Source organism: Paralichthys olivaceus, chromosome 6 (assembly GCF_024713975.1).
Source record: "Paralichthys olivaceus isolate ysfri-2021 chromosome 6, ASM2471397v2, whole genome shotgun sequence".
Taxonomy (NCBI): Eukaryota; Metazoa; Chordata; class Actinopteri; order Pleuronectiformes; family Paralichthyidae; genus Paralichthys; species Paralichthys olivaceus.
This window is the reverse complement of record NC_091098.1, coordinates 11055773-11080648: the sequence shown is the minus strand read 5'-3', so window position 1 is coordinate 11080648 and position 24876 is coordinate 11055773. Positions and strand designations below refer to the sequence as shown.

General features: G+C 40.7%; 1 protein-coding gene across 1 annotated transcript; it reads left to right on the top strand.

Annotated features, from left to right (window-relative positions):
* The first annotated feature begins 157 nt into the window (after positions 1–157).
* On the top strand, positions 158–24006 carry gnas (GNAS complex locus). Its single transcript, XM_020089395.2, has 12 exons — positions 158–1931; positions 5277–5349; positions 11475–11529; positions 11709–11828; positions 14507–14604; positions 17868–17922; positions 18117–18190; positions 18831–18889; positions 18991–19111; positions 19692–19822; positions 20929–20996; positions 21855–24006. The coding sequence occupies exons 1-12, from the start codon at positions 1793–1795 to the stop codon at positions 21999–22001; spliced, it is 1140 nt and encodes a 379-aa protein (XP_019944954.1). The 5' UTR covers positions 158–1792; the 3' UTR covers positions 22002–24006.
* Positions 24007–24876: the final 870 nt, after the last annotated feature.

The window sequence follows — 24876 nt, the reverse complement described above, 5'->3', positions numbered from 1 at the left end:
AGAAAGCTGCGGGGAGCCCCCTCCCGGCCCCGGCTGCAGTGCGTGACTCCCACCGTGAATAAACGGTGTGCGGTGGTTTTTCTTTGAAGAGGGCGCCGTTTTCTCCGCAGAGCCGCCGACGCCGCTGCCCCGCGCCCGGGCCACGTGACGGGGCGAAGCGGCCTCTCCTCTCTCCTCCTCTCTCGGTCTTTTTCCTTCCCATGGTTCAATGAGCGCCGTGTGGCCCCACCCCGTCTCTCCTCGGCGCTGCTGTCTATCTCCTCAATGTGAGCTACTATTCTCGGAGAGAGCGAGAGAGGGAGAAAATAATAACCTCCAAGAATTGGTTATTCCTGTCTTTCACCTTCCACGAGCGGCGGCCAGGAGGGGAGCGGCCTACGCGCTGGGAATGTGCTGCTACAACCAGCCCGTGTCCTGTTTTCTGTGAATGTTAATGCACATGTAGCCTCCACCTCGGATCCAACAGGAATATATGTATGTTTGCATGGGAGCGTGCACACACTCACAGGCCGTGTGCTCCACAAGCTGAAGCCTGACAGCGGCTGGTGCTTTTTTTTTTTTTTCACCTGCAAGAAACGTGGATACATTTCGGGGGATTTTTTTCCCCCCCTCATCTCGATCACGTTTTCATTTCTTCTCCTTCCTTTTTTGTGTGTTTCTCTTCTGCTCGAGGAGGATCATCGGAGCCGATTTTCTAAGAAGTGTATGGGTGCGCAGTTTTTGGAGGCTCGGTGGTGATGTGAGGGGCTGATAACACATTTCAGCAACAAAAGAGAGAGAGAGAGGGAGGGATAGAGAAGGAGAGAGAGAGAAGGCCCCGTGGAGGAGAAAACACGCCAAGCAGCCATCACGAATAATAAGGAGGATCAATCAGGGGGGATATTGGATCCCAGGGTGGCCGAGGAGACCGTGCGAGCCCCGGAGCTGTTTGTGGCCGATTCGGTGCAGAGAACGAGAAGGAGCCGGATGGCGACGGAAGCAGCGAGGACGCCTCACATGTAGCTCGGTTTGGGTGTAAATATCATATCTGCCTTCCCCTCCTCCTGTCCTGCGAGGCCTCCCACCACGGAGAAGACCCGCCAGCGGCGAGCACAAGGCGCACACACCTCTGGAAATGTTTGTCACGGGAGGAGACGTGGAAACGAGCCGCGCCGCAGCACGGGCGACTCTTTCGGACACGCCGAGCGGGGCTCCCCGTCGCGGGCAGCAGTGAGACGCAAGACCCGGGCTTTTTTTTTTCCGGAGATGCACATTGGGCTGTTTCTGGTGCCTCGGTACGAGGAGAAGCCCCGTTTTTTTTTGCGGTGCTGTGGATTATAGTTGTTAACGTTACGCAGAGGGGAGTGTGTGTGTGTGTGAGAGTGAGTGAGTGTGTAAATGTGTGTGTGTGTGTGTGTGAGAGTGTGTGTGGAAACTGAAGCTAAACTACAGTGCATGTGAATGAGGATTCAGCAAACTGAGAAGGCGGCCTCGGTGTCGTCAGCAACAGTATCCTGCGCTTTCCTCTGACAGCGAAAAGACGCGTTACGGACTCAGAGTTCCCCCCGTGCTGCACCGTGCTGTCCCCGGAGCAGGCCGGTGTGAATGTGGCTGACATTGCTGCCAAATCCACGGGTCAAACGAGGGATCTAGGACTAGTTTATTTATTTATTATTTTTCTTTCTGCACATACCCTCCCTCTCCTCTCCACCTCCACCACTACTTCTTCTTGTTCTTCCTCCTCCACCACCTCCTCCTCCTCCTTCTTCCCTGGACCCCCCCCCCCTTTTTCTTTTTTTATTCTTGAGGGAAGATGGGTTGTTTGGGCAACAGTAAGACCGAAGACCAGAGAAATGAGGAGAAGGCACAAAGAGAAGCAAACAAAAAGATAGAGAAGCAGCTCCAAAAAGACAAACAGATCTACAGAGCAACACACAGACTACTTCTTTTAGGTGAGTTTGTCATTTTACTGTCCATGTTGCTGGTTTCTACAGCTAAAGGCCTCGGTGTGCACAGTTGGGCTCTTGCTTCCTCTGTATAACCTTCTGGGATGTTGTTTTGGGAAACATTGTCAACAGTGGGACTTGCCATTGCATAAGGCTGGAAATGCAGCCCTGTGCTGGGTCTTTTACACATGTTGCTTTCAAAAAACACAAAAACAAGCTGCAGCACAGTCCATAGGTTGATATGTGAGCACATGATGATGTGGAGGTTAATTCATCTGGTGGTTCAACTGCTGTCAGATGTCATTGTCACATAAACAACCACATACACCAGTCAAGTAGGATCTATCATTTATCCATTCTTTTTAATTGAACATAACTTTTTCAGGTTGGCATGAAGCACAGTGCAGTGTAGTGTACAGAACTCATTTTAGTCCTAATCATGCATGTGAGCCTGGAAGGTGGCTAAATGAACACTAGTGTAGCATTACATGCCGGTTTGTGGGTGTGTAGCCTAAACTGATTTAAGATAATGTGACTTTAAGCAACTAAAACCTACTGTGTGTGTGTGTGTGTGTGTGTGTGTGTGTGTGTGTGTGTGTGTGTGTCAGAGAGTGAACTGGAGGTGGGCTGGGTCTCTACATTACATAAGAGACAAATAAGAGCGTCTAACTTTCCCTGCCGTTCTTTCACTTCTGCACCCTCCTCGACTGTCTGTTTTCAGGCTTATTATCACTTCCACAAAGTCATAATGTTCTTTGTAAAAAAAACAAACATGTTATTTAATTACAGAAATGCCGGCAAGGGTGTGTATTGTATGACATAGTGGTATTTATGTTGAGTAGGAAGTTGTGGTGACTTTAGGAAAGCAGAAGGACAGGACCCACATGAATGCCTAAATAAAGATTTCTGCCACAAAATTAGCTGCCTTTCAATTATATAATCTACTAGTTTGACTTTTTCACACACTTGCAGACCTGCAGATTCTTATTTGCAATTCTGCATATTTTTGGATGATAAGGAAGAACAGTGAACAAAGCCGAATGATCCATCAAAGGGTCACTCTCAGTGCAGCTGGAAAAGCTAGTATGCAAAGGGCCTGTTGCTTGGTTTGTATCCACAGAGAAGATAGTATTTTAAATAGTACAAAGCATATTCTTACTATAAATGAGCCAGCGATGAAAGTTGCAGTCAGGAACCAAAACATGACGCATACTTTAATCTGATTATTTGATCAGACTGGGTGTATGTGTAAGTGACACGAAACGTGAACTGTGTGACCATTTATTTACAGAACAGAAGAGAAAGTAGATCTCCTAATTGAAGTCTTAAGGAGTTCCTGGCCCATGTTAACAGACTGGTTCACAAAAAGAGTGATGCCATTCTGTATTATATTGAGCATATGCACATCTTAATCTACTTTTGACAAAACAGCACCTTTAAAGATAAGAGCCTCTACACTGAATATATAATGAACATCAGGCAACATTATTTTCACCAAAATGGATATAGTGGTCTCCAGTTATGAATATAAAGTTTAAAATTAACCAAAACAAGTAATTTACCTCAACTTTACGAACCTCTATGAAAGATAGAAGAGAAAGAGACAATCGTCTTCGCACAAAGCTCTGCCGATGTTTGTTAAAACAGTAACATCCTACCTCATGTTATTAAACTGCAGTAAATATTAAATATACAATGTTGAATCCCCAGTGATCAAGATCAGTTTGTGGAAAGTCAACTTTTATTTCGCTGTTGCAGTGGACAACATATGTCTGTGTATTTCTATAACTTAGATTCTTAATAGCTGAATTTATTAGTGATATTATGAGGGCATTTGTCATGGGTTTAGGTTATATATCCTTCAGAGCAGACCAAACCCACCATTTAACATAGTAACACATAAGTTAAGTGGTATATTTCATAACTTCTGGATTAAACAACATTTACAATTAAAGACAGGCTCCCCCTGACAATACTGGTATATTGTAGTATGATCCCTACCCCTTTTGGAGATATATATTTTTAAAACTTTAACAGCATGTTTTTAAAGTTTCTTCATGTAGATGTGGGAATATTTCCTGTTGGACACATCACTAATGGGCAGAATGTCAATTACACATTTCACACTTCTCAAATGCAGTTGGACAGGGCTCTGTTGGTCCCCATACGATTTTATGTTTTGTGACAAACTCTATTGAGTCTGTTTTCAAACATGCAACCACAAATGTTTCTAGCACACAAGAAGTACAGGCCCCTCAGATCACCAATACCCTACTTTACCTGACTTTACTATTTAATACCATTCTTTTTCAAGATGTCACAGTGTCTGTTTTATCAGACAATGCACTGTGGGAGGAGACTGCGAGAATAATGGGGGCGCTGACTTTGCGTTGCATGAGGTCATCATCAGATTTGAGAACATGATGTTATGAGTTCATGGTATGAGCTGTAGCTTGTCTATCTAGTCTCATTGTCATCTTTTATAAGAGACTCAGTAACTTAAATGTCTTGTGAATACTCAATGGTGGACATGTAAGCTTTTCTTCCCTGCAATATATTTGAATGTTTTTGCCCAAGATGTAATATTTATTTGACTTAGTGAAAGTAATTGTTCATTCATTGTCAATTCCTCAACAAGTGTGAAAGAGTTTCAACTTGTAAATGATTCGCAATCTTGCAGCTTCACATACTGAAGGTTTGACGTTGCAGTGCAAGAGCTGTGTGTTTCATTCCTTAAGCAGAAACTCACAAATTGCAGCACACAGCAAACAAGCTAGTTTATCAACTCCACTTTATATGGCACCGTTCATCCAAACATGTAGCCTAGTACTTCAAAAAGTAAAACACGTGCACACAAAAATCTATAATTTATAAAAAAAACCTTTGATTGATATTGACTTGTCTTCAATTTTGTTACTGGTCTCGTATCGGAAACTCAAATTTTGGTTAGTTGGTAGTAGTGGAAGAGTATACTGCACGTCAAACTCTTTTACAATTATCACTATGGGACCCACTTTTGAATGGAAATCTTCAACCTTGCTTTTCATGGAATAATCTGCCACAATCATGTTTAAAAATGTAATCTCAGGATTTTTGATCACACTCTCGAGTGGAGTTTATCATTTTGTATTTCAGGCCTGACATGCAGCAGCCAGAATTGTATTTTCCTCTAGCCATAGTTTTCCGTGGAAAAAAAAAAAGTCATAGTTTGTATGAAATGTGTTTGTCCGTTGCAAATTTCCTGTAGAGCATGGTATGTCACAGCCATGACAGGTTATGAGCATCCAATTGTATGCTGTCCTGTTTCACATGTTAACACATCCACATTTTTCTTTTCTCTCTCTACCTCAGGAGCTGGAGAGTCAGGAAAGAGCACCATAGTGAAACAGATGAGGATCCTTCATGTCAATGGCTTCAATGCAGAGTAAGTATATATGTGAATAGTAAACTTTAGGCAGCTTCTGCTGAGTGCACCAGATGATCCCTTTGGCAAGACTAAATATGCAGCGTCTCACCGAAACCAAAGTAATGGTGTCAGGGATCCAGAGTAACTTTTCCAGTGGTTGCTCTGACGCTACATATTTTCTCAAATACTAATCAGTGACTATACCTGCTGACTCTTAAGATTGACAGTTAAAGGTACAGTGTGTAGAATTTGGTGATATCTAGTGTTGAAATTGCATGTTACAGCTGAACACCCCTCACCCTCTCCTTCCAAAAGTGAAAAAGAAACTGTGGTAGCCTTTAATTGTCATAAAAACTCAAAAGGTGTTTAGTTTGTCCAGTCTGGACTAATGTAAAAAACATGGCGGCCTCTGTAGAGAAGGTCCCCTCGATGTTAATATAAAGTATTTAAATATAAAGGGTCTTTTCTGGGGTAAAGAACATTACAATTCCTAAAATTTAGATGAAATGAACTAGTGAAAACATCATGAGGATTATTCTCCATTAAATATCTGCCAATAGTTCCCATTCACCTAAATCTTACACACTGGACCTTTAATTGTGAGATGGCATTTTCAAAATATCTCAATCTAATCTGTGTTTGAAAATAGTACTTTTTCTTCTTCACTGGCTCAGTCGGTCACTTCGTGCCTGTACCTGCACTCATCAGCAGTTATCTGAGGCAGGACCCCTCAACATCTGCCTCCTTCTCTCTCCACAGTTTTTTTTTATTATGAACTATACACTACTTCATCTTTGGAATATGGCCTCAATTGTTTTGCATATTGCATCATCAGTGCAGGTTTGGAGAAAGTGACTGAGCCAGTGAAGAAATAGTGCTCTGAACCACAATGGCTACGGCAGTAACCATGCCGAAGGGGCACCAAAACAGCCTCATGATCATCATGCACTCACACGAATGTGACCACATGATATTTTTAACCAGGACATCTCTTAAATTGCATATGTGACCATTTTGGCTGCAGCTTGGAGTACAGGGTGTATTTGGCAAAACTCATTGCGGCTGCCCTGACATATTTGTCAAATGCTAAATACGAGTGATAAACAGGTACAAGTTTCATGATGAATTATCCTTTTTCACTTTTCTTAATGTTGATAGATTGGGTGTTTTTTTTTATTTCTCAGGGAATAATGGGAAGATCTAGATGAAAAATTATCAGGTATATTTAAGGTAGTGAGAGTATGTACAATTTTAATGCAGAATTTGTGGGTTAAACATACTAACCTAAACTTTTACATGCCATTCGAGTTGTTGATATTGGCAGGTCAACAGAGTTGATGGGTGCCTGATTGTTATGGCTAAAAGTGACATTTAGCTTATGTAGCATAGTAGGTGGCTGTGGTTTCGGTAGAGTGCGTTGTCCAGAAGGTCGGTGGTTCGGTTCCAGGGTCCTCCAGCCCCTGTGCTAGAAGTGTCTACGGGGCGATACACTGAACACTTAAATTGCTCCCAATGTGCTGTCAGAGTGCGAATGTTTAAGAAAAAATGCAGCATATAGTAGCACTCGAATGGGTAAATGTGACTTTGAGTGGCCGCCAACACTAGAAAAGTCCACATGAATGCCGACCATGTACCATTCAAATAATCGTTTTCAAACTTTGTTGCATTAGTAACAAAATCTTCCATTTTTCTTTAGATAGAGTGTAGACACACAACTCTCAAGTATCTCTCATGAAAGCTTGCAATTATGCTGCTCTCTGTTCCTTGCCTTTTGCCACAAGGTATATTTGAGTTGTGTTGGTTTCAACAGGAGAACTTGAAAGACGTGTGTGTGTTTTTGTATGTCGGTGATGATGTGTTGGTCTGGTGGTTTTGATGAGCATTAGAAGCATCTTTGCAAGGTTAGAAGAGAAAATCAGCACCTAAGGCTGACAAGAGCGTATGACCCAGCGCGTGACTCCATAACACTGAACTGTGTTTGTGTGTATGTGTGCGCGTGTCATAGGCTACCATTGGGGACAAATTTCATTTCTGAATGAACAAGTTGTGTTTGATTGACAAATCTGCTTTCCTGTTAATTGTGAAGCACTTGTTTGGGTGGGAGGCCTTGTGGACTTGTTGTCATTCTTATTGATCCATGTAGTTTGGTGATATTATAATTTACCATAATAGTTTCAATCACGTTTAACCTGATCAGGTGTAATGGACCCATCTCTTTTCTATATATGTAAAGGCAGCATAAATTAGCCTTTAGTCAGGAAATTGATCCGAGTCCATGTAATGTCCCCAAAAGTCACCAATGACAATGTGTGTGACAGTATTTGTCTGTGTCTGCACTGGTCGGTGAGTGTCTTTCTTAACAAGACACACAAACACAAACAGCCTCACTCCTAGTGTGATCTATGACATTGCTTGGATTATCTAGACTATCCTTCTTGCAGAATGGCTCCTTTGACTCCTACATGTAGTATAGAGGTTAACCCTGTCTACATAGGTTGCTCCATATGATCGGTTAAACTATCAGTGTATCCTCAAATGTCAAATCAAATCAACAGTGTTGCAGTCTGCTTGCTTGTGCGTCTCCACATGACGAGCATAGTAATATGTTTTAATGAGCCTGGATCCTGAGGCAGGGCATCAATTTACAGCTTTGGGGCTGAAAGAGTTCAGTAACGTCTGTGATGAAAGATTTTGAGTAAATGGATTGAGTGTTGTGGTAACCTAAAGGTCAGAGTAATTGGCTTGTGACTGAAAGACTGTTGGTTCCAGTTGCTGGCCTGATTTGGAAGAGGATTTAATGACTGACTCAGCTCTCTCTGTGACCTGTGTGTGAGCCTATGAGCTGCCCTTAGACAAGGCATGTTACTGCCAGCTTTGTTGCTAGAGTTTTTAAGTGGTCAACAGCTGGAGGTGTTTGAAAAAACTGACAAAACCAAACAATTATGCAAAAGCTCTGACATCAAACAGACCAGTGACACTGAGGTTACATCCATACTACTGCGTAACAGGAGTAATTGCTAGAATTTTGCCATTTTCACCAGATTATAGGCCCAATTGACAAAGATGTTTTATGCACATGAGTTGACAGCAATTATGAAGTCCAATACTCAGTTTCTCTCAAATATTGTAAAACTAATTAAACCTGTCTCGTACCACAATTTTGGATCAATTGACATCAAACTTGCGACACAGCATTCCCAGACCTCCAGTCCTCCACAAACGACCCGGTCAGATATTTGATCGATCAATTTGAGCCCACAGTGCATAAAAATGTTGTACTGTAAACAGATACTGGAAATTCTCAGATTCCCAATGACAAATACCATATCTCAATAACAGAATTTTTTAAATGACATTTATCATCATGTCACCTATTGCAGTCAATAGTAATGCAATAGGTGAAAATGCAATTGTGAAAATAAATCACAGGCATCTCTATACCGTCTGGATCAAGTACGTAAACTATCAAAATTGTATCTTTACAACTGAATTTTTTACAGTAGCAGTCAGCAGACCTGCAGACTGCCTTTAGTCATAGTGTGAAATTGCATCATGAGTGAAGTGATGTCACCTGGAAGGTAGCTCATCAAGATCATAACATCATGAATTTGCTCTTCACAGCCTCTGTTTTAAGCATTTTCCTAAAGATAAAATAATCCATACCATGACAAATGACATGACAAAAATGTTACATGAGCTCATACTGGAACTCCCACTCATCTTTTCTAAATCCAACTGATAATTGTCTGCTTTATTCACCTTAATGTCTCAGTATAACAAGTTTGTTGTGTCATGTCTTCTTGTCTCCTTCACCTCTATCTAACCACAAACAGGCTTGCACTCACACGCTCTAGTCTGGAGAATGCACCCACACGACCATGTGATTGTTTTTTTTTATTTTTTTTGTTTTTTTTAAATGACTGTCAGGTTGAAAATGTAAAGAAAAAGCCTTCTCAGTATCCTTCCTAACCCAATAAACTTTGTTTTACTGACAGTGGCTGAAAGGAAAATTTTAGCATATCGCCCAATCCTTGTTTTAATTCAACCCTTTTTAGGTTCCATACATAAACCATGTCGATACAACAGAGGTATCTTGTCCTTCAGGTACAAACTCAACGTTTTGTCATAGCTGGTCAGAGTCCTTATATTGTCCATATATATATAAGTATTTGAGACAATGTCTGTGTTCTCTGGACTTTGCCTTTCATGTATGGAGAATGCAGGAGATTCTCCGGTCAGATACGTTCACAACAACACAGGATTCTCTGCAGCATTGGGGAAGGGGTGTAGCAGGAGGCACAACATAACGTACAAATTTCACTGCGGAGATCACCCGTTTTTGTTTACAGCACATTAACACTGGCTTCACCAAAAGCTCCTGACATCTTTGTCTGAGTCTTCTATGTGTGTGATATTGCTTTTTCATTGGCATCATGTGTTAGAAACGTTATCACCTAGGATCTCCTACTGTCATTTTGACATTATCCAGAGTTTTTACTGGGGGGCTGGCAGGTGAAACTACTGTGAATGTCCAGAGCCTCTGATTCGAATATCTGTGTTCTCACATACAGCCCCAAATATTCCAATGTTGCCACCTACTGGCAAAGAATGTACTAACTACAGCGAGTTTGACAACGGCTGCATTGGAACATGCACTGAACTCCAGATAACTCCAGATAATCTCAAAATTATCCAGAGTTCAGTGCATGTTCCGAAGCAGCTGTTGTCAAACTCGCTGTAGTTAGTACTTTCTTTGCCAGTAGGTGGCTAACATTGGTATATCTGCATGTCTAAGCTGCTATTGCTGTTACTTTCCTTGTATTTGGTGTTGTCATTAGTAGACCTGGTCTGAGTTTATTTAAAAAGTAACGCCCCCTTGTGGATAATCAATCCCAAACGTAAGTGAGTATATTGGTGATTTGAGTTAGAATACACTTAAACTCTGGTGCTTTACTTCTAAAATACACTTTGCATCATGCAGCCCTATGTTGTACAGTTAAAAGAGTGACTTCCCCCCCAATTGATTTTATCTGTAGGTTGAAGTTGTGGAAGAATTGTGTAACTTTTGTCTTCAGCAAATCAAATAGTTCAGCATGGAAATCACACTCATCCCAAAAATGTTTTACAAGCAATCTGAGATTGTCAGTCGTCTCCTTTTAGTTACCTTCTGCAAGGGTTTGGAACAATAAAACAGTGTCCCTGTGAGAATGTAAAACTGGCACAGAGCAAAGAGGCTCATCTCGCCCTTTGTCACTGACATAGAACTATTGTAAACACAATGCACTGTTTTCTTGATAGGCTCAAGGTGAAAGATAAGCTAACTGGTCCCCCGGTTGCCTTTATTAGAAACATTTATGTCACATAGAGTCCAAACGTTTTGTACAAACAGCTCTCCTCCACAGTAGACAGACATAATTTCTCTAGCATGTGTGCCAATGAAGGTCTGTTTACCCTTCCTGCCTCAAAAACAAACTTCATGCAGGTTACTTTAGTGCACCGTGACTTGGTAACATGGAACTTCCTCCCTGCAGGTTTTTTTTTTTTTAAACTTGACTAAAACAATACTTGATAGCTAAATAAAACTGTTTTGTGAGAAACAATTATGTAATCTTAGGTGCAGGATCCTTTATGATGACAGTTTGATTTTAGTTTCCCCTGTTTTTCAATTACAAAGCAGATTTAGAGTGATGAGTGCAAGTGGCAATGTTTAATGGAAAGTTCTTGTTAACATTATAATATCCAGTAATAATTTTGACTTAAATTATGTAGTGAAGTGTGTTTATTTTTCCTACTGCAATGATTATTATTATTCACACTCCCAATGAACAGCAAGTTATTTGAATCTCTCGGACTCAGCATTTTTCTCTATTGATATGTTTTGTTTTGTGTGTAACTACATGTCAGGGCAGTTGGACAATTTGGCTGCGTTGAGTTTCCTCTTGTAAAATGTTCCTCTTTTGTGTCCCATCACTTGTGGCTTTATTAAATAATCTAGGTTTATATTAATCAATTAAATGTGTATCAGGAGCCACTGTCATGGTCTGTGATTTTGTGAGTTTTGTTTATTCTGAAGGCACTCTTACATGTGTATGTTACTGCTGTACACAATTAATACCTAACATTAATCTTTTTGTCTGTTTCAGAGAGAAAAAGCAGAAAATTCAGGACATCAAGAATAATATTAAAGAAGCTATAGAGGTAAGTGGCTATGTTGGTGTAATTTCTTTGCTCATAACCGATAAAAACATTGAAATACCATCAGATATTCTAACTTGGCTGAGTAAAGAAAGCAAGTCAAGCTGTTTTCATTTAATGTTGATAAAATTGTGTTAATGTTCTGTCTTTTAAATGATTTTGTGTTTGTGTGTTTGTGACAGACCATAGTAACAGCTATGAACCACCTGACGCCACCCGTGCAGTTGGCCTGCCCAGAGAACCGGTACCGGATCGAATACATCGTCAATCTCGTCAACCAGAAGGACTTTGAGTTTCCATCTGTGAGTAGCCCAAAATCAGACGACACACAAACATTTACACACCATCTGAGAAATATTATCATCTTCATAACAGCTTAAACAGCTTTTTTGGCAGTGTTTACAAACTGTCTTTGCCCTTTAGCTCTTCATACCTGTTGCTATGATGACAGTGGTTTCCACACCGACATCATTGTTAACAGCCATCAGTTTTGATATACTGCACACACGATAGTTTTTAAAGGTTCCGTGTGTATAATTTAGTGACATCTAGTGACGAAGTTGTATGTTGCAGCTGAATAGCTTTCACCTATCCCTCCACTTCAAACATTAAAGAGAACCTGTGGTACTCTTCAGTTGTCATAAATCTCAAAAGGGGTGTTTAGTTTGTCCAGTTTTGGCTACTGTAAAAAAAAACATGGCGGCGTCTGTAGAGAGGACCTGCTCCTGATGTCAATATAAAGGGCTCGTTCCAGGGTAAAAAAACAATTGGTACAATTTAGATGAAACACACCAGAGAAAAAATCCCTTGGATTATTTTTAATTTCTACCTATTGATCCCTTTCACCTAAATCTTACACTGGACCTTTTAAAACAGTGGTCTGTGTAACACACACAGGGGCAGGTTTCCCTTGCTGCTTGTGTTTCAGTAGATGATGGTTGGTAATTGTCCCAATATCCCAATTGTTAATCCCATGACACGGGTCGCAGACACTGAGGTTTACTAATGACCTCATTGGTAATGTCTGTGTGGGCTTTAGTATTCCCATACGGGACTTTCTCATTATCTAATTGTCAAGGCCAAGAGACCAAACCTCTGAGTCTAAATGGTTATCCACAACCACCTGTGGGGGCCACCCCAATTCACTTTTCAATATAACTTGTGGAGTCATTTATTACCTCCGCTAAAGAGATTATGTTTTAATCTCTGTTTGTTTGTGTGATTGTTATTAGGATTATGCACAAACTACAAGATGGATTAACATGGAATTCAGTGAGGGATGCAGTATAGCTCAGGGGAGAAGCCATTACATTTTTGTGCGGATCCGGGTCAGGGGATGGACTTTCTTTAACATTGCCAGATAGGAAGTTTTTAAACATTTCCGTTGATTTCTCAGAGAATAGCTCGTGGATCTTGATGAAATATTTTAGGCTTCTTTTGGGATCAGATTTTTAGCAGTGGGTAACATTTGGTGCAGCTTCATGGAATTGTTGTATTAGAAGAACACTTTTAACTGTGCTTGAATTACATTTCCACATTGTGATTTTTATAATTCGTGTTTTTAAACTGACATTCATGCTCCTCATGGGAAATTGATTTTCATATTGGTCTAAAATGAATGAACCACCACAAATGTCTCATGTTCATTAGTCATGAAAACCCTGATGCTGCACTGAGCAGCCATGTACAGTTAAAACATGTGAAACATTGGCACGGCCCTTTTTAATAACTTGAGTCACAGAGTTCATATTAAAAGTGTCCATGTGTTATTAAAAGCAGAATATTTTGACTTACCTGCAGTTAATGCATCAATTGGAGAAGCAAGCTGATTAGAAATCTAAAGCTCATCCATTCACTCACAGATGACGACTTGTCCATGAGCAAGACACTTGCTAATTACCACTTCCAGCTGCTCTGTTTTTACGCTAACACTGCACTCTGTCCTCCTCATGAGGACCGATAGTGTCAGGTGTCCCATTTGAGCGTTTAGGTTTACATGGTCCCCTGCTTTGATGGGTTCACTGTTGTAAAGTGACAGTTACTGGAGGATGAGAGAGAGAACAAAGAGAGACTGTAATAGACGGATGAAGGAAAGGAGGGATAGAGGAAGCATTACATCAAGAATGAAAGTGGGGTTTTTTTCTTAAAGCACATGACTGATTATTAAGAGTGCTCTGTTTGTAAACACATAAGTTTGTCGTCATGGAAAACTGCATGATGAAAAGATCATTTTTTTACATGATCCAGAGCAGATGACAATTTATGTCCCTAACGTGCTGGCCATTTTTCCTTTAAAGCTGTATTCCTTGTCAGTGTCTTTTATGGAACTTCTTTTCATCCTAAGGTATTTGTTTTCTTTTTTGAATCCATTTTTTTGAATCCAGTTTTGCGTCTTTCGCTTGTTACAAACGTCATCAACGAACACCCACTGTTCAGTCCCAGCGTGCCAGTGAGCCTGTCTGTAGTGACTGTGCACAGTGAGTTGCGCCTCTCTCACCCCCACCACTATTTACCTAAACGGACATATACAGGCGTCGCCCAGGCACAACGTACACTGCATGTGGTGTCAACAAAAACGCTGAGTGCCCTGTGCCCTCAGACATGCACCACGGTCGACTGACATCACTGGCCTTTTTCTTACGTCCGTCGTAGCTGTCATATTCGAGGTAAAATGCACTGCAAATAATGCAGAACATCTCCTGCTTGTAGGAGCATTTCCCCTCTTTGATTCAGCAGACAAACTGTGAGCTGACTGTGTTTAGTCAAGCAAAGTTCACAGGCTTAATGTACAACATGTAATCTAACATATACACCACCTGCCGTGAAACTGAATGAGTGCGTTTTGCTTCTGACCTGTGACCACAGTGAACAGTAGAAAATCCCCAGAAGCAAAAACTTATCTAATTCTCCATCCATTTTTTAAACCCACTTTCTGTTACCTCTCACTAACATATTTCTTTGTTTTCCTGTCTCTCTGCAGGAGTTTTACGATCATGCCAAGACACTGTGGCAGGATGAGGGGGTCAGGGCGTGCTTTGAGAGATCCAACGAGTACCAGCTTATCGACTGTGCACAGTAGTAAGTAACTCTCTGCTCCATTGTGACTTGGTGTTTACACTGAGCTGTGAATTAATGGACTTTGATTCAGCTCATTTATTTTTGGGATTGTAGTTGGTGGTGGTATAATTTTGGATTTAGGGGTTCAATTTATTATTTTCTTTATTTTTTTTCAATCAGTGTATTGTTTTGTCTGTAAAATGGCTGAAATCGTTAAAAATATGGTTGACATCACCCTCTGTGATCGAATAGCCTAATGGCCATATACAAGTCTAAACTAGTAAAAAAAACAACGATCTGTCAGAGAGACTAAATCTGCGGGCTCATATTTAGATGATCCTTTTAACCATAGCTCTCACTTAAGTTGATTTTCATTATTAAGCATTTTCAAGGAAGAAAATTAAACTGTAACTTTAAACATTAACACATTAACTGTTAGTGGCAAAATGTTCTTGCAGTTATTTGGTTTGTTTTGGATCACACTGCCCAATCACAAGTAAACAGATAACCGCGTTCACCTTGTGGTTAGGAAAGGGAACCAGCAACCACATTATAAAAAAATTTTTTAGAATTTAAATGCTATTATGGCATTGTTTATTTTAGTGTCATCCTTCCCTCTTTCTCAAACAACATGCTGATGTAAACTTTAAAAGATGTATGTAAAAACGGGCAGCTGTATCGACAGTGGTGTGAGAGAAAAAGCATAGAAGTGAGGTATGAATGTCAGTGTGGATGAGTGAATGCGACTTGTAGTGTAAAGGGCTTTGAGTGACTGTTTAGACTAGAAAAGCGCCATATAAATACAGTGCATTTTCTATTACCACTTCCCTGCACTGTGTCCTATATCTAACAAGGTCAAGTGCTAGTACTAAACAATTCATGTACAGTCAAATGTGCGATGAGGTTTGGGTCCTCATGCTTTTCGTTTTGACGCCTCTGTTATTAGGTCAAAGCGGCCACACTGCCTGTGTGGAGGAAATGCAGTAGTCATACCAGAAACCCCACGTAGCAGCTCTGCAGGAGACGCGCTCCGTGTGTGAACAACAGACGCAGTAAATGAGCAACACAGCTGTCATGCACCCAGTGTGGCCCAGCAGTAACATCTACTGTCAGCCATTATATACCTCCCTGTTAAGTAACTAACTTCAGACATACTCACTCGTCCGCCAGATGTTATTTTTCACTGGCACGTGGTGAAAAGTGTTGCAGGTGAACTGGTTAACTGGTTGACTAGTTTCTTCTGTGTATTTTCCTCCTGTATACACTGACAGACCAATATTAAGCCAAAGCACAGATAGCACCAACATTAACAACATCTTTGCTGCTCCATGTCAGTGGCTCTACAGTTTACTGTCTGTCAGTAGAAACCTGTGTGAGCATTGAGCTGCTCTAGCAGATGAACTGGAAACACGGGTTGTTTTAATGGCTCAGATTTAATGGTAACTAACAAACCGGTGTCCTCTAATCATTTCAGAAGCAAATACAGTTAAAAATATAGTTAAAGAAATAATGAATTGAACTAGTTTTCATAAAACAATGGCAGTTTTCTGTGTTTGGGAGCAAACATGGCCGAGGCTGAGTCATCTGCAGATCAGTGGACGTTTAGAGGACGGGGGGGGGGGGGTACTATTTTCAGGAGGATACTGTCGCTCCTCAGCTCTAGACTATGAGCCTCAGCTGCTTTCTACTGGTAAATCCTTCTTAGTGAACATTACACATATTTAATTAAGCATTTACGTTTGGTTTAGGTGTTTTTAGGAGGAGAAACCCTCCACCCTATCCTCCCTCACGTGGTTGAGATGGTACAGTCCAGTGTCTTGTTTCCTCCCTCTTCCTGCTTGCACACATCCAGCACAAAAACACAAACTCATCCTGCTCTCACTTTCTTCTTCTCCTCCACTTTCTGTCTTTTCTCCATCCCCATCTGTCTGTCTGTCTTCTCTCTGGAGCTACTCCAGCCGCACTAGATTGGGAGCTGATAGACTATTAATAGCTTCTGTGGTTGGGTCTCCATGGTAACCTCGCTGTGGGCCAGGGCGCTGGGGAGCTATTTTTGAAATCTGCTCTGTAATGTCAGACAGGCACCACTATACTTTCATTTTCTCTCTCTCTCTCTGTTTCTCGCAGTCGCTGTCCTCCTCTCTCCTTCTCTTTCTTCACCTCCTTCATGTGCACTCCACGTGCACTCTCATCTCAGCACATGCACTTGCTCTGCACTCACATTGCTTGCAGTTTTTCTATGTTTTTCAGGAATTTACAGTTTTTGCAAAATACTTCCCGAGATCTTCTCAGTTTTGTGAGATGAAAAGTTCTCAGCCCATTTCCCTACCTAGTTCACATGTTAGTGATTTCATCTTGTGAATAGGGATGCAGTGATTTTGTAATTTCATCAGGTAATCGAATGAGAAAATATTTTTGCCATAATAGCAGTAAATAGTAGTGTTATCCTCATAGTAAATATACATACAAGACATACACATATAAAATAAACAACTAATTGGTTTCTTTTTTAGAAAATCCAGCGTTTTCATCTACCAGCTAATTCCACAAACATCTGTCTGTCTGTACATGCATATCTCACAAACCGTTCATCTAATCAGCTTCACACTTGGCATGTGTATTATTAGTGGCCCAGGAAAGTGCATTGTCAAGTCGATTCGGACATGCAAAACACATTTCAGTTGTTTTATTGTATTTTTGTTTCAAAACAAAAACATTTGCTAAGTATGGCCTGACCTCCATACTTTACTCCAGAGATTTTAAGACCCTTTAACTTTTTGAAATTCTGCAGGCCCAGTTTTACTTTGAAACCTCCTGGGATGCATTTAAGTCTAGACAATCAGAAACTTTACTGAAACGAAACAGATTAGTTTGCTTCCTAATTGGGTCTTATCAACCATGACTTGACTACATGTTAATACAACATTGATAACATATGCATACTGGCTTTGCTAAACTTCACTAAGAGTTCCACCTCATCGTCAGTCCAAGTCCCTGGTCTTACTTTCTGCTGTTGCTGTTCCTGGTTGGTATTATATTCTGCATCTAAAACAGTAAAACATCTGCTGACACATAAATGATATGTGTGTGCACTGTTAGAGAAGTGCACTGTTATGTTTAGAGCTCAAACTTTTACTTTTCGTTTTTTTTTTTTGGGGGGGGGGTTGTTTTTTTTACAGAGTGGAGCACATCTGTACAACTCCTCAACAATATGAAGGAACTGTGTGATCAGTGATATTGTAACAGTCTCTTACTTGTTACATTTTCCTTTTCTCTCTCTTTAGCTTTCTAGAAAAGATTGACATTGTGAAGCAGAGCGACTACACTCCAACAGATCAGGTGGGTGAAATTCTGCTGCCTCAAAGTTAAATAACTTACTGCTCATTATATATGTATAACTACTTATACCCAGCAATTTCAAAATGTTTAAGTTTAATTGCGGGCAACCATGTGTTGTGGATTAGTGTTTTACCTACTATAGAGCAGCGTTGCCTTAATGATTAACTGCAGCTAATTTCTCTTATTTGCACCAGGATTTGCTGCGTTGCAGAGTTCTGACTTCAGGGATCTTTGAGACGAGATTCCAAGTGGACAAAGTTAATTTCCAGTAAGTAAAATACTTAAAGAAAAAGACCATGAAATACTAGTGTATATTATGGCTGTACCTTAATAAGACACTTGTCAGTAAATTCAGGTATTTTTGTTACATACACTATTAAGCAACACCTTTCTGAACTGCCAGTTTTTAAAATAGGTTTGAAGTAATAGATTAAACAAGCCAAGATAGCCCTCCATGCTATTGCATGCTAACTACACTTAAAACGTATCGAAAATGTGCAGCAACATTTAGATATCAAACAAAATCCAAAGACTATATCATATTAAGTTGGTCCACAGCTGCCTCTGCATGTCACAGATACTTTCACCAAGCAGACAGGACGACTTGATGTAGTGGAATGATTTTACTTTACTTTTGGGTTCCAAAATGTCTTCACAAGTTGCTGCACACTGACTGACCATAAAAAAGTCTCATATATAACAAGAATCTCAGTCACTTGAGGAGCCTCTGAGGAAGCCCGAGTGTATATAATGATGTCCTACCAAGCCCACACATTGATTCCATATTTAACATGAACTATGGTGGCAAATATAATCAAATGGACCACCTTAGAGAATCTAAGATGTGCAGATTCTCCACATGATGGCGGTATTTGACCTGCTAACATTGTCTCATTTGATTTATACAGTATGTTCGATGTCGGGGGTCAAAGAGACGAACGCCGGAAATGGATTCAATGCTTTAACGGTAACTTAAGTTTATTTCCGCTTCTTCTCACTCCACCTGTCTCATGTCTTTGTCCCTCTCTTTGGCTAAATCATCACTTTCCCTCTCTCGTCTCCCATCAGATGTAACAGCCATCATCTTCGTGGTGGCAAGTAGCAGTTACAACATGGTGATCAGAGAAGACAATCACACCAACCGATTACAGGAGGCACTCAACCTCTTCAAGAACATCTGGAACAACAGGTGAAGAGGGGCAGAAACTAACCTGTTGTTTTCTGTAGAAAACACGGAAAACAACATGGATCCCCAGTTTCAAAGTGATTAAAAACTATTTTTAATATAAGGCGTCTCTATTGGGGATTTTGTTGTTGTTTTTTGGCTTTTTCAACTGCAGACGCATAATCGGTAGCTACAAAACCAAGCCAAGTGTCAAGGCTTGCCTGATTTTTCTCCTGAATGATTGCATAACCTAGTGTGGGGGTTCCTTAGCAACACACACACACAGCATAACACAAATCAAGGTTAGATCATGTACTTTATTTACTTCCACAGGCGTGTACGCTAATAAAAGTTGCAGAATGGTGGAAACTTACTAAGATTGTTGGCAGCTTAGCTGCCGGCATGGTCCGTGTACAGAGACTTAGACAGTCAAATTTTACTCCACCCTTTTCATTCAGGTTTGAGTGGAAATGTTTCAGTCCATTCACACATACAGATCATCTTTCTCTAGAAGAAATGTATCCATTGTGTATTTTTTTCCATTTGTCATATCTCACATCACACTCACATGTGATCTTAACCCAGACTGTTTTGTTCTGTACAGGTGGCTGCGGACCATTTCTGTCATCTTGTTCCTAAATAAACAGGACCTGCTAGCAGAGAAGGTGCTGGCAGGGAAGTCCAAAATCGAGGAATACTTTCCTGAGTTTGCTCGCTACACCACACCTGATGACGGTGAGCAGTCGTTCTTCAGTTTAATCCATTTTTAATCCATTGAAATGTTTTCTCAACAATTCAAGTCAACATTGTCCATGATACTGTACAAATATAAATGCCATATTTTAGGGTTGGGTATCAACTTGGGATGCCAATTCGATACCTTACGTTACCTTACAGTCAATTGAATACAGCTTTTTTTATTGCTATTTAACATATAAACTATTGCTATTTCACATATTACCTGTAATGAGTTTAATGTAAGGTACACTAATATACAGATATAATAGATTTATGCATGTGCTCAACATGGCATCGAGCAAATAGTCAAACACAGCATCCCCTCGCATTCAAATGTATCTGTGTGTCACCAGCTGCCTCATTGAGTTTGTTGTGTTCCTCCCCCTACACAGAATTGATTTCAAACACTTGCTGCTCGTCCTGGTGTTGAAATCCTTTTTTGTGAAATGCAGCCACACGTCGGCCGTTTAGCTTTAGTAATTTTGATGTTGTGTCGACTCACTTTGAGGCTAATGTTTCGTGCTGCCAGAGCCATGTAGAGAGTGAGTTGCAAACCAGAGTTATTGTTAACTAGACACATGTGGTGATGTTTATGTTGCCTGTAACTAGAGCAGCTATTTCTGTCCAGAGCTCAGGCACTGAAGTCTTCGTTGTGCAGGTACCGGCTGTGATTTTGGTTCCTGACCCTACATATTTGATTACATCTTGTAATCATGTTTATAAAATAGGTTGTGCAGACACTTTATTAATATCTCAGCTTTCCACGTCCTTTACCAAATATATGATTTTGTTTGCTTATCAATTTAATAGTTTTTAGCTTTCATAGGGATGTATCAAGAAACATAGCATTCTTTTTACTGTGAGGGAATATAAATGTGACCTGCAAAACTTATGACTGGCTCATAAAACATAATCTGTGACAGGCAGTGAATTCAGTGTCGTTGACCACAAGAGGTCATCATTGATACACACCTGTGAGGTCATTCTGATCTCACACACTCAACCACAGTAACCTAGTAATGAGTCATTATACAAAGATATCCTCTCTAACTATCAAATGCCCCAAAAAGCAAATGTTCATCAGTCTTCTTCTCTTCTCTCAGCAACACCAGAGCCTGGAGAAGATCCACGTGTTACAAGGGCAAAGTACTTCATAAGAGATGAATTCCTGGTAAGTGCATAAGCCTGCTTTTGTGCTTTATGTAAATTTAAAGAGTAAGTCTTACAATAGTCCCTACTGTTCTTATTGTCAACAAATCCCCTGATAAGACCAAAACCAAGAATGAACTGATTCTACTGACACGTATCAAAATATTTAGGATTTGTTTTTAAAAATGTTCTCTTCAGTAGTAATAAAAAATAAGAAATAGCCCTCAGCTGAGAGCCTCCAGCGATGTTGTGGTCTTTTTATTGGATTGCTATGAATCTTTTAATGAGCTAAACATGGTATGACAAAGAGTGTATTAAGCATTTGTTCCCAATTGCCTGTTAGTTAAAAATAGAAATTCATCAACTCTGCAGATACTCCCAGTGTCTGCACTTCTCTAGAGTTTCAGAGCTGCTAAAATGGAGAGGTTTGAAAACACTGCTGATCCAGTTTCAGTTTCAGTTTGAAAACTCCGGGACTCTGGCAATTTAGTCTGAACAGGCATAAACTGATCACACAACCCCCTTTTGGCTCCTGTCACATGACCCCCTTTTGGAACAAAACAACTGACATCAGCCTTTGCCACCAGTGTAAAACACAACATAGATAATTATTTACGAGGGTTGCTGACCCTGTTGTCTTTGCTTACAGCTGTTGTGCAGTTAGATTCTGCATTTTCCAATGATACAGCTATGGAGGAGACAAGCTATTATTCAAACAATCTGTAACACCTCAACCAAATGCCTCCTGTTTACACCAGCAGACACATGCCCCAGTTAAAAAAACATTTTCAAAATAAAACGTAGCAGTATGGATGTAGCCAGAGTTCGTAATATTTGTAGTAAAACCATTTCCTCACATTTTCTATTCTTCCATGTACAGAGGATCAGCACAGCGAGCGGGGACGGGCGGCACTACTGTTATCCTCACTTTACCTGCGCCGTTGACACAGAAAACATCCGCCGCGTCTTCAACGACTGTCGAGACATCATCCAGCGGATGCACCTGCGGCAGTACGAGCTGTTGTGATGGGAGAGGAAAAGGGTTCAACCAGAAACACAAAAACAGATCGGACTATGAGAAACCCTGAGTCTCTGAACTCTCCTCTTCCATAGAAGTGTGTGAGCTCTTGTGAAGGAACAGGGGCCAAAACAACCACACAAACATACACACATTTACACACAAACACACCCTGAACACAGAACTTCCCCTTATGAAAACTCCCCACCTGCAGTAGACAGAGTTATTTTGATGAAGGGGTTTGAGGGGCTGAAGCATAAAGGAACTTGGATGTCCACGTTCAGCCATACTCCCAGCTCTCAACATCATGTATCACCCCTGTTACCTTCACCTGTCCAAACACCCTGACTGGCCCAGTCTGGATTGTATTTCCTGCAGGGGGGCAGGTTTGAGCTGCAGTTGAGGCTGTACTTTGAGCCGGCATGAAAAATGCAACTGGGAAAGAGAAAAGTGTTGAATTACCACAAAAATAGAGAATTAACATGTCACAAAAGATCAGCTGAACACTGTATCTAACAGAAAACACAAGCACTGTGCTCAGGACTGTGTAAACCAATCGTTCCTACCCATGAATTCAACCACAGGATCTGCTTGCACACAGAAACTCATCGCATTTGCTTTTTATCGGAATGCACAATCGCCGTCAATCCAGAAACGTACTGATCCCTGCTGACGAGCGGCAGGCTCCTCGACCTGCTGGCATATTTTTCCAGCACAGTGCTTCTAGAATAAACTGAACGAGTGACCGACTGCAGCATTACCACAGACTACACGGACCAGGGGTGTGTTGTGATCAGTCAGGCTGCAGGAGGCACAAGGGACAGACGGCCGACTCCAATGTGAATTACTTTGATGGAGTCTGGACACGGTCGAAGACAATGGCGGTCCCTCGACTTCTCCACAACATTGTTTTGCCATCTGACTCTGCCTTGTTGCTAGTGGAGCAAAACGTGATGAGGATGTATTGAGTTGAAAACAAAAAAGGAAAAAATATACCATCTTTTGTGGAACTTAACAAACAGAGGGCGAAAATCATCCTTCTACAGTACAATACCATATAAGTTAAAAAGAACTCTCATCTCGTCATGATTGACCCTGTTTTACTGTCTCCACAGCTGTTTTTGTCTGTGTAGACTTTTGTGCCATTGTGCCCTGTGCGCTCTTTCTTTCTCTTTAAGCTTTCTGTCTCTGTCATTCTCTCCTTCTTTTATTTTTTCCTTCTTCTCCCCTGAGGAATTCACTCTCCTCTCCATTTTCACATCTTTCCTGCCTCTCTCTTTCTCCCCACCACCTACTTCTCAGCTGCCTTTTCACCTCTCTTTTCAGTGCTCTTTTTGTTTAAAGACAAAATAAAATATAATAATCCTCGAGTATAAAAAAATACAAGAAGAAAACAACAAATGGGACACTAATGTTTGATTTTGTACAACAATGTGCTCGCACCTCCCTGCCATTCTTCCATCTTTCCTCCTTCCTCCCTGACCTCTTGCTCCTTTGTATGTCTGTCTTTACTTTACTGCTGAACTATTATTCTTGTACAGACTGTAAAATGTATTATTTTGTACAACTTTATTGAAAAAAAAGACTTTTAGAAGATCCCTGTGCCTTGATCACGACTGTACGTGTGTAATGAGCTAAAGTGGGTGTCATACTGCGCTGTATAGCTTGGCCAATCCCCCTTCCAACTCCCTGCCTCCCTCATCACTTTCTTTTCTCTCTTTCTTTATCCCACTCTCTCTATCTCTGTCTCTCCCCTCTGTCCTCTGTCACTCTCTCCTCTGGGATGGAGGACCACCATTCGTAGCTTTTGTAGTTTTATTTCTCCTCCCCCACCTCCCTTTCTCTTTATGATTTAAATGTCTATTTTTGGATCCATATACCCCAAAAAGATAAATATATGAAATGTATATGGGTTTTAAAAAAAAAAAAGTATTTTATTAGAATCAAATGAACCTTGACAAATTGTACACTTGATAGTGTGCGTATTGCTATAACTTAAATCCTTTCAACTGAAGTTGTGTTCAGGTTTCTTTTGTTTTCTTCACTTGACAACTTTTTAAAGGGTTAAAAGACGACAGATGCAAAACATTGCTTGTTTCTATAAAAACCTCATTCTTTTGCTAGAAAAGGCCAAAACTTAAAAAGACATTTCTGTTTATTTTCTGACGCGTGGAAAAGGAGGGTCCTCCTCCGTAGCCTGGCACAGCAGAGGCAGCCTGTACAGTACTAGCATCTCTCTCATCTTCATTTAATGTGTACATCAAATATGGGTCGTTACTTTCTGAAGAGGAGCTCTAAGAAATAAAGTTGTTTTTGTGGGGGTGCAGACAGTAACCGGTCTGTCATTACAGTCAAACACAAAGCTAACATCTCTTTCTTACATGAGCTGCAGTTTGACATTCTTCTCACTAAATGCTCACCAGCTAGAAGGGTTGTTATAGATCTACTCTAGAGGAAGTGGAGTTTCCTTTTCGTCCACCAGCCATTTCCTCTTCATGTAAACAGAGCTTGTATTTATCGGGACAACCGTGATGGTTTGAAAGTTCTACTCTGATAGGAGGGCCTTTCTGCACATTGTCTTAATGCTCGATAATGTGGAAATTCAGGGTGGAAACTATTTTAGGAACCCGACAGGTTTTGAACGTCCAGCTTTATTCTATAAAATACAACTCCTGATGGATGTTTTTCCTCTGTTTTAGGGACAAATGTGTATAAAACTGTGCTGTCATAAACACCAAGGATTTCGCTCCGTAAACAACGCCCACGTCTTCACTGTAGAGCTGGATCACACTGATAAACTATCTTGATAAGAGACTGCTGATGTGGAGCAGCTAAATATTTTCAGTCTTGAGGCCACTTTGACAGAAAAGTTAAGGAAACTGAT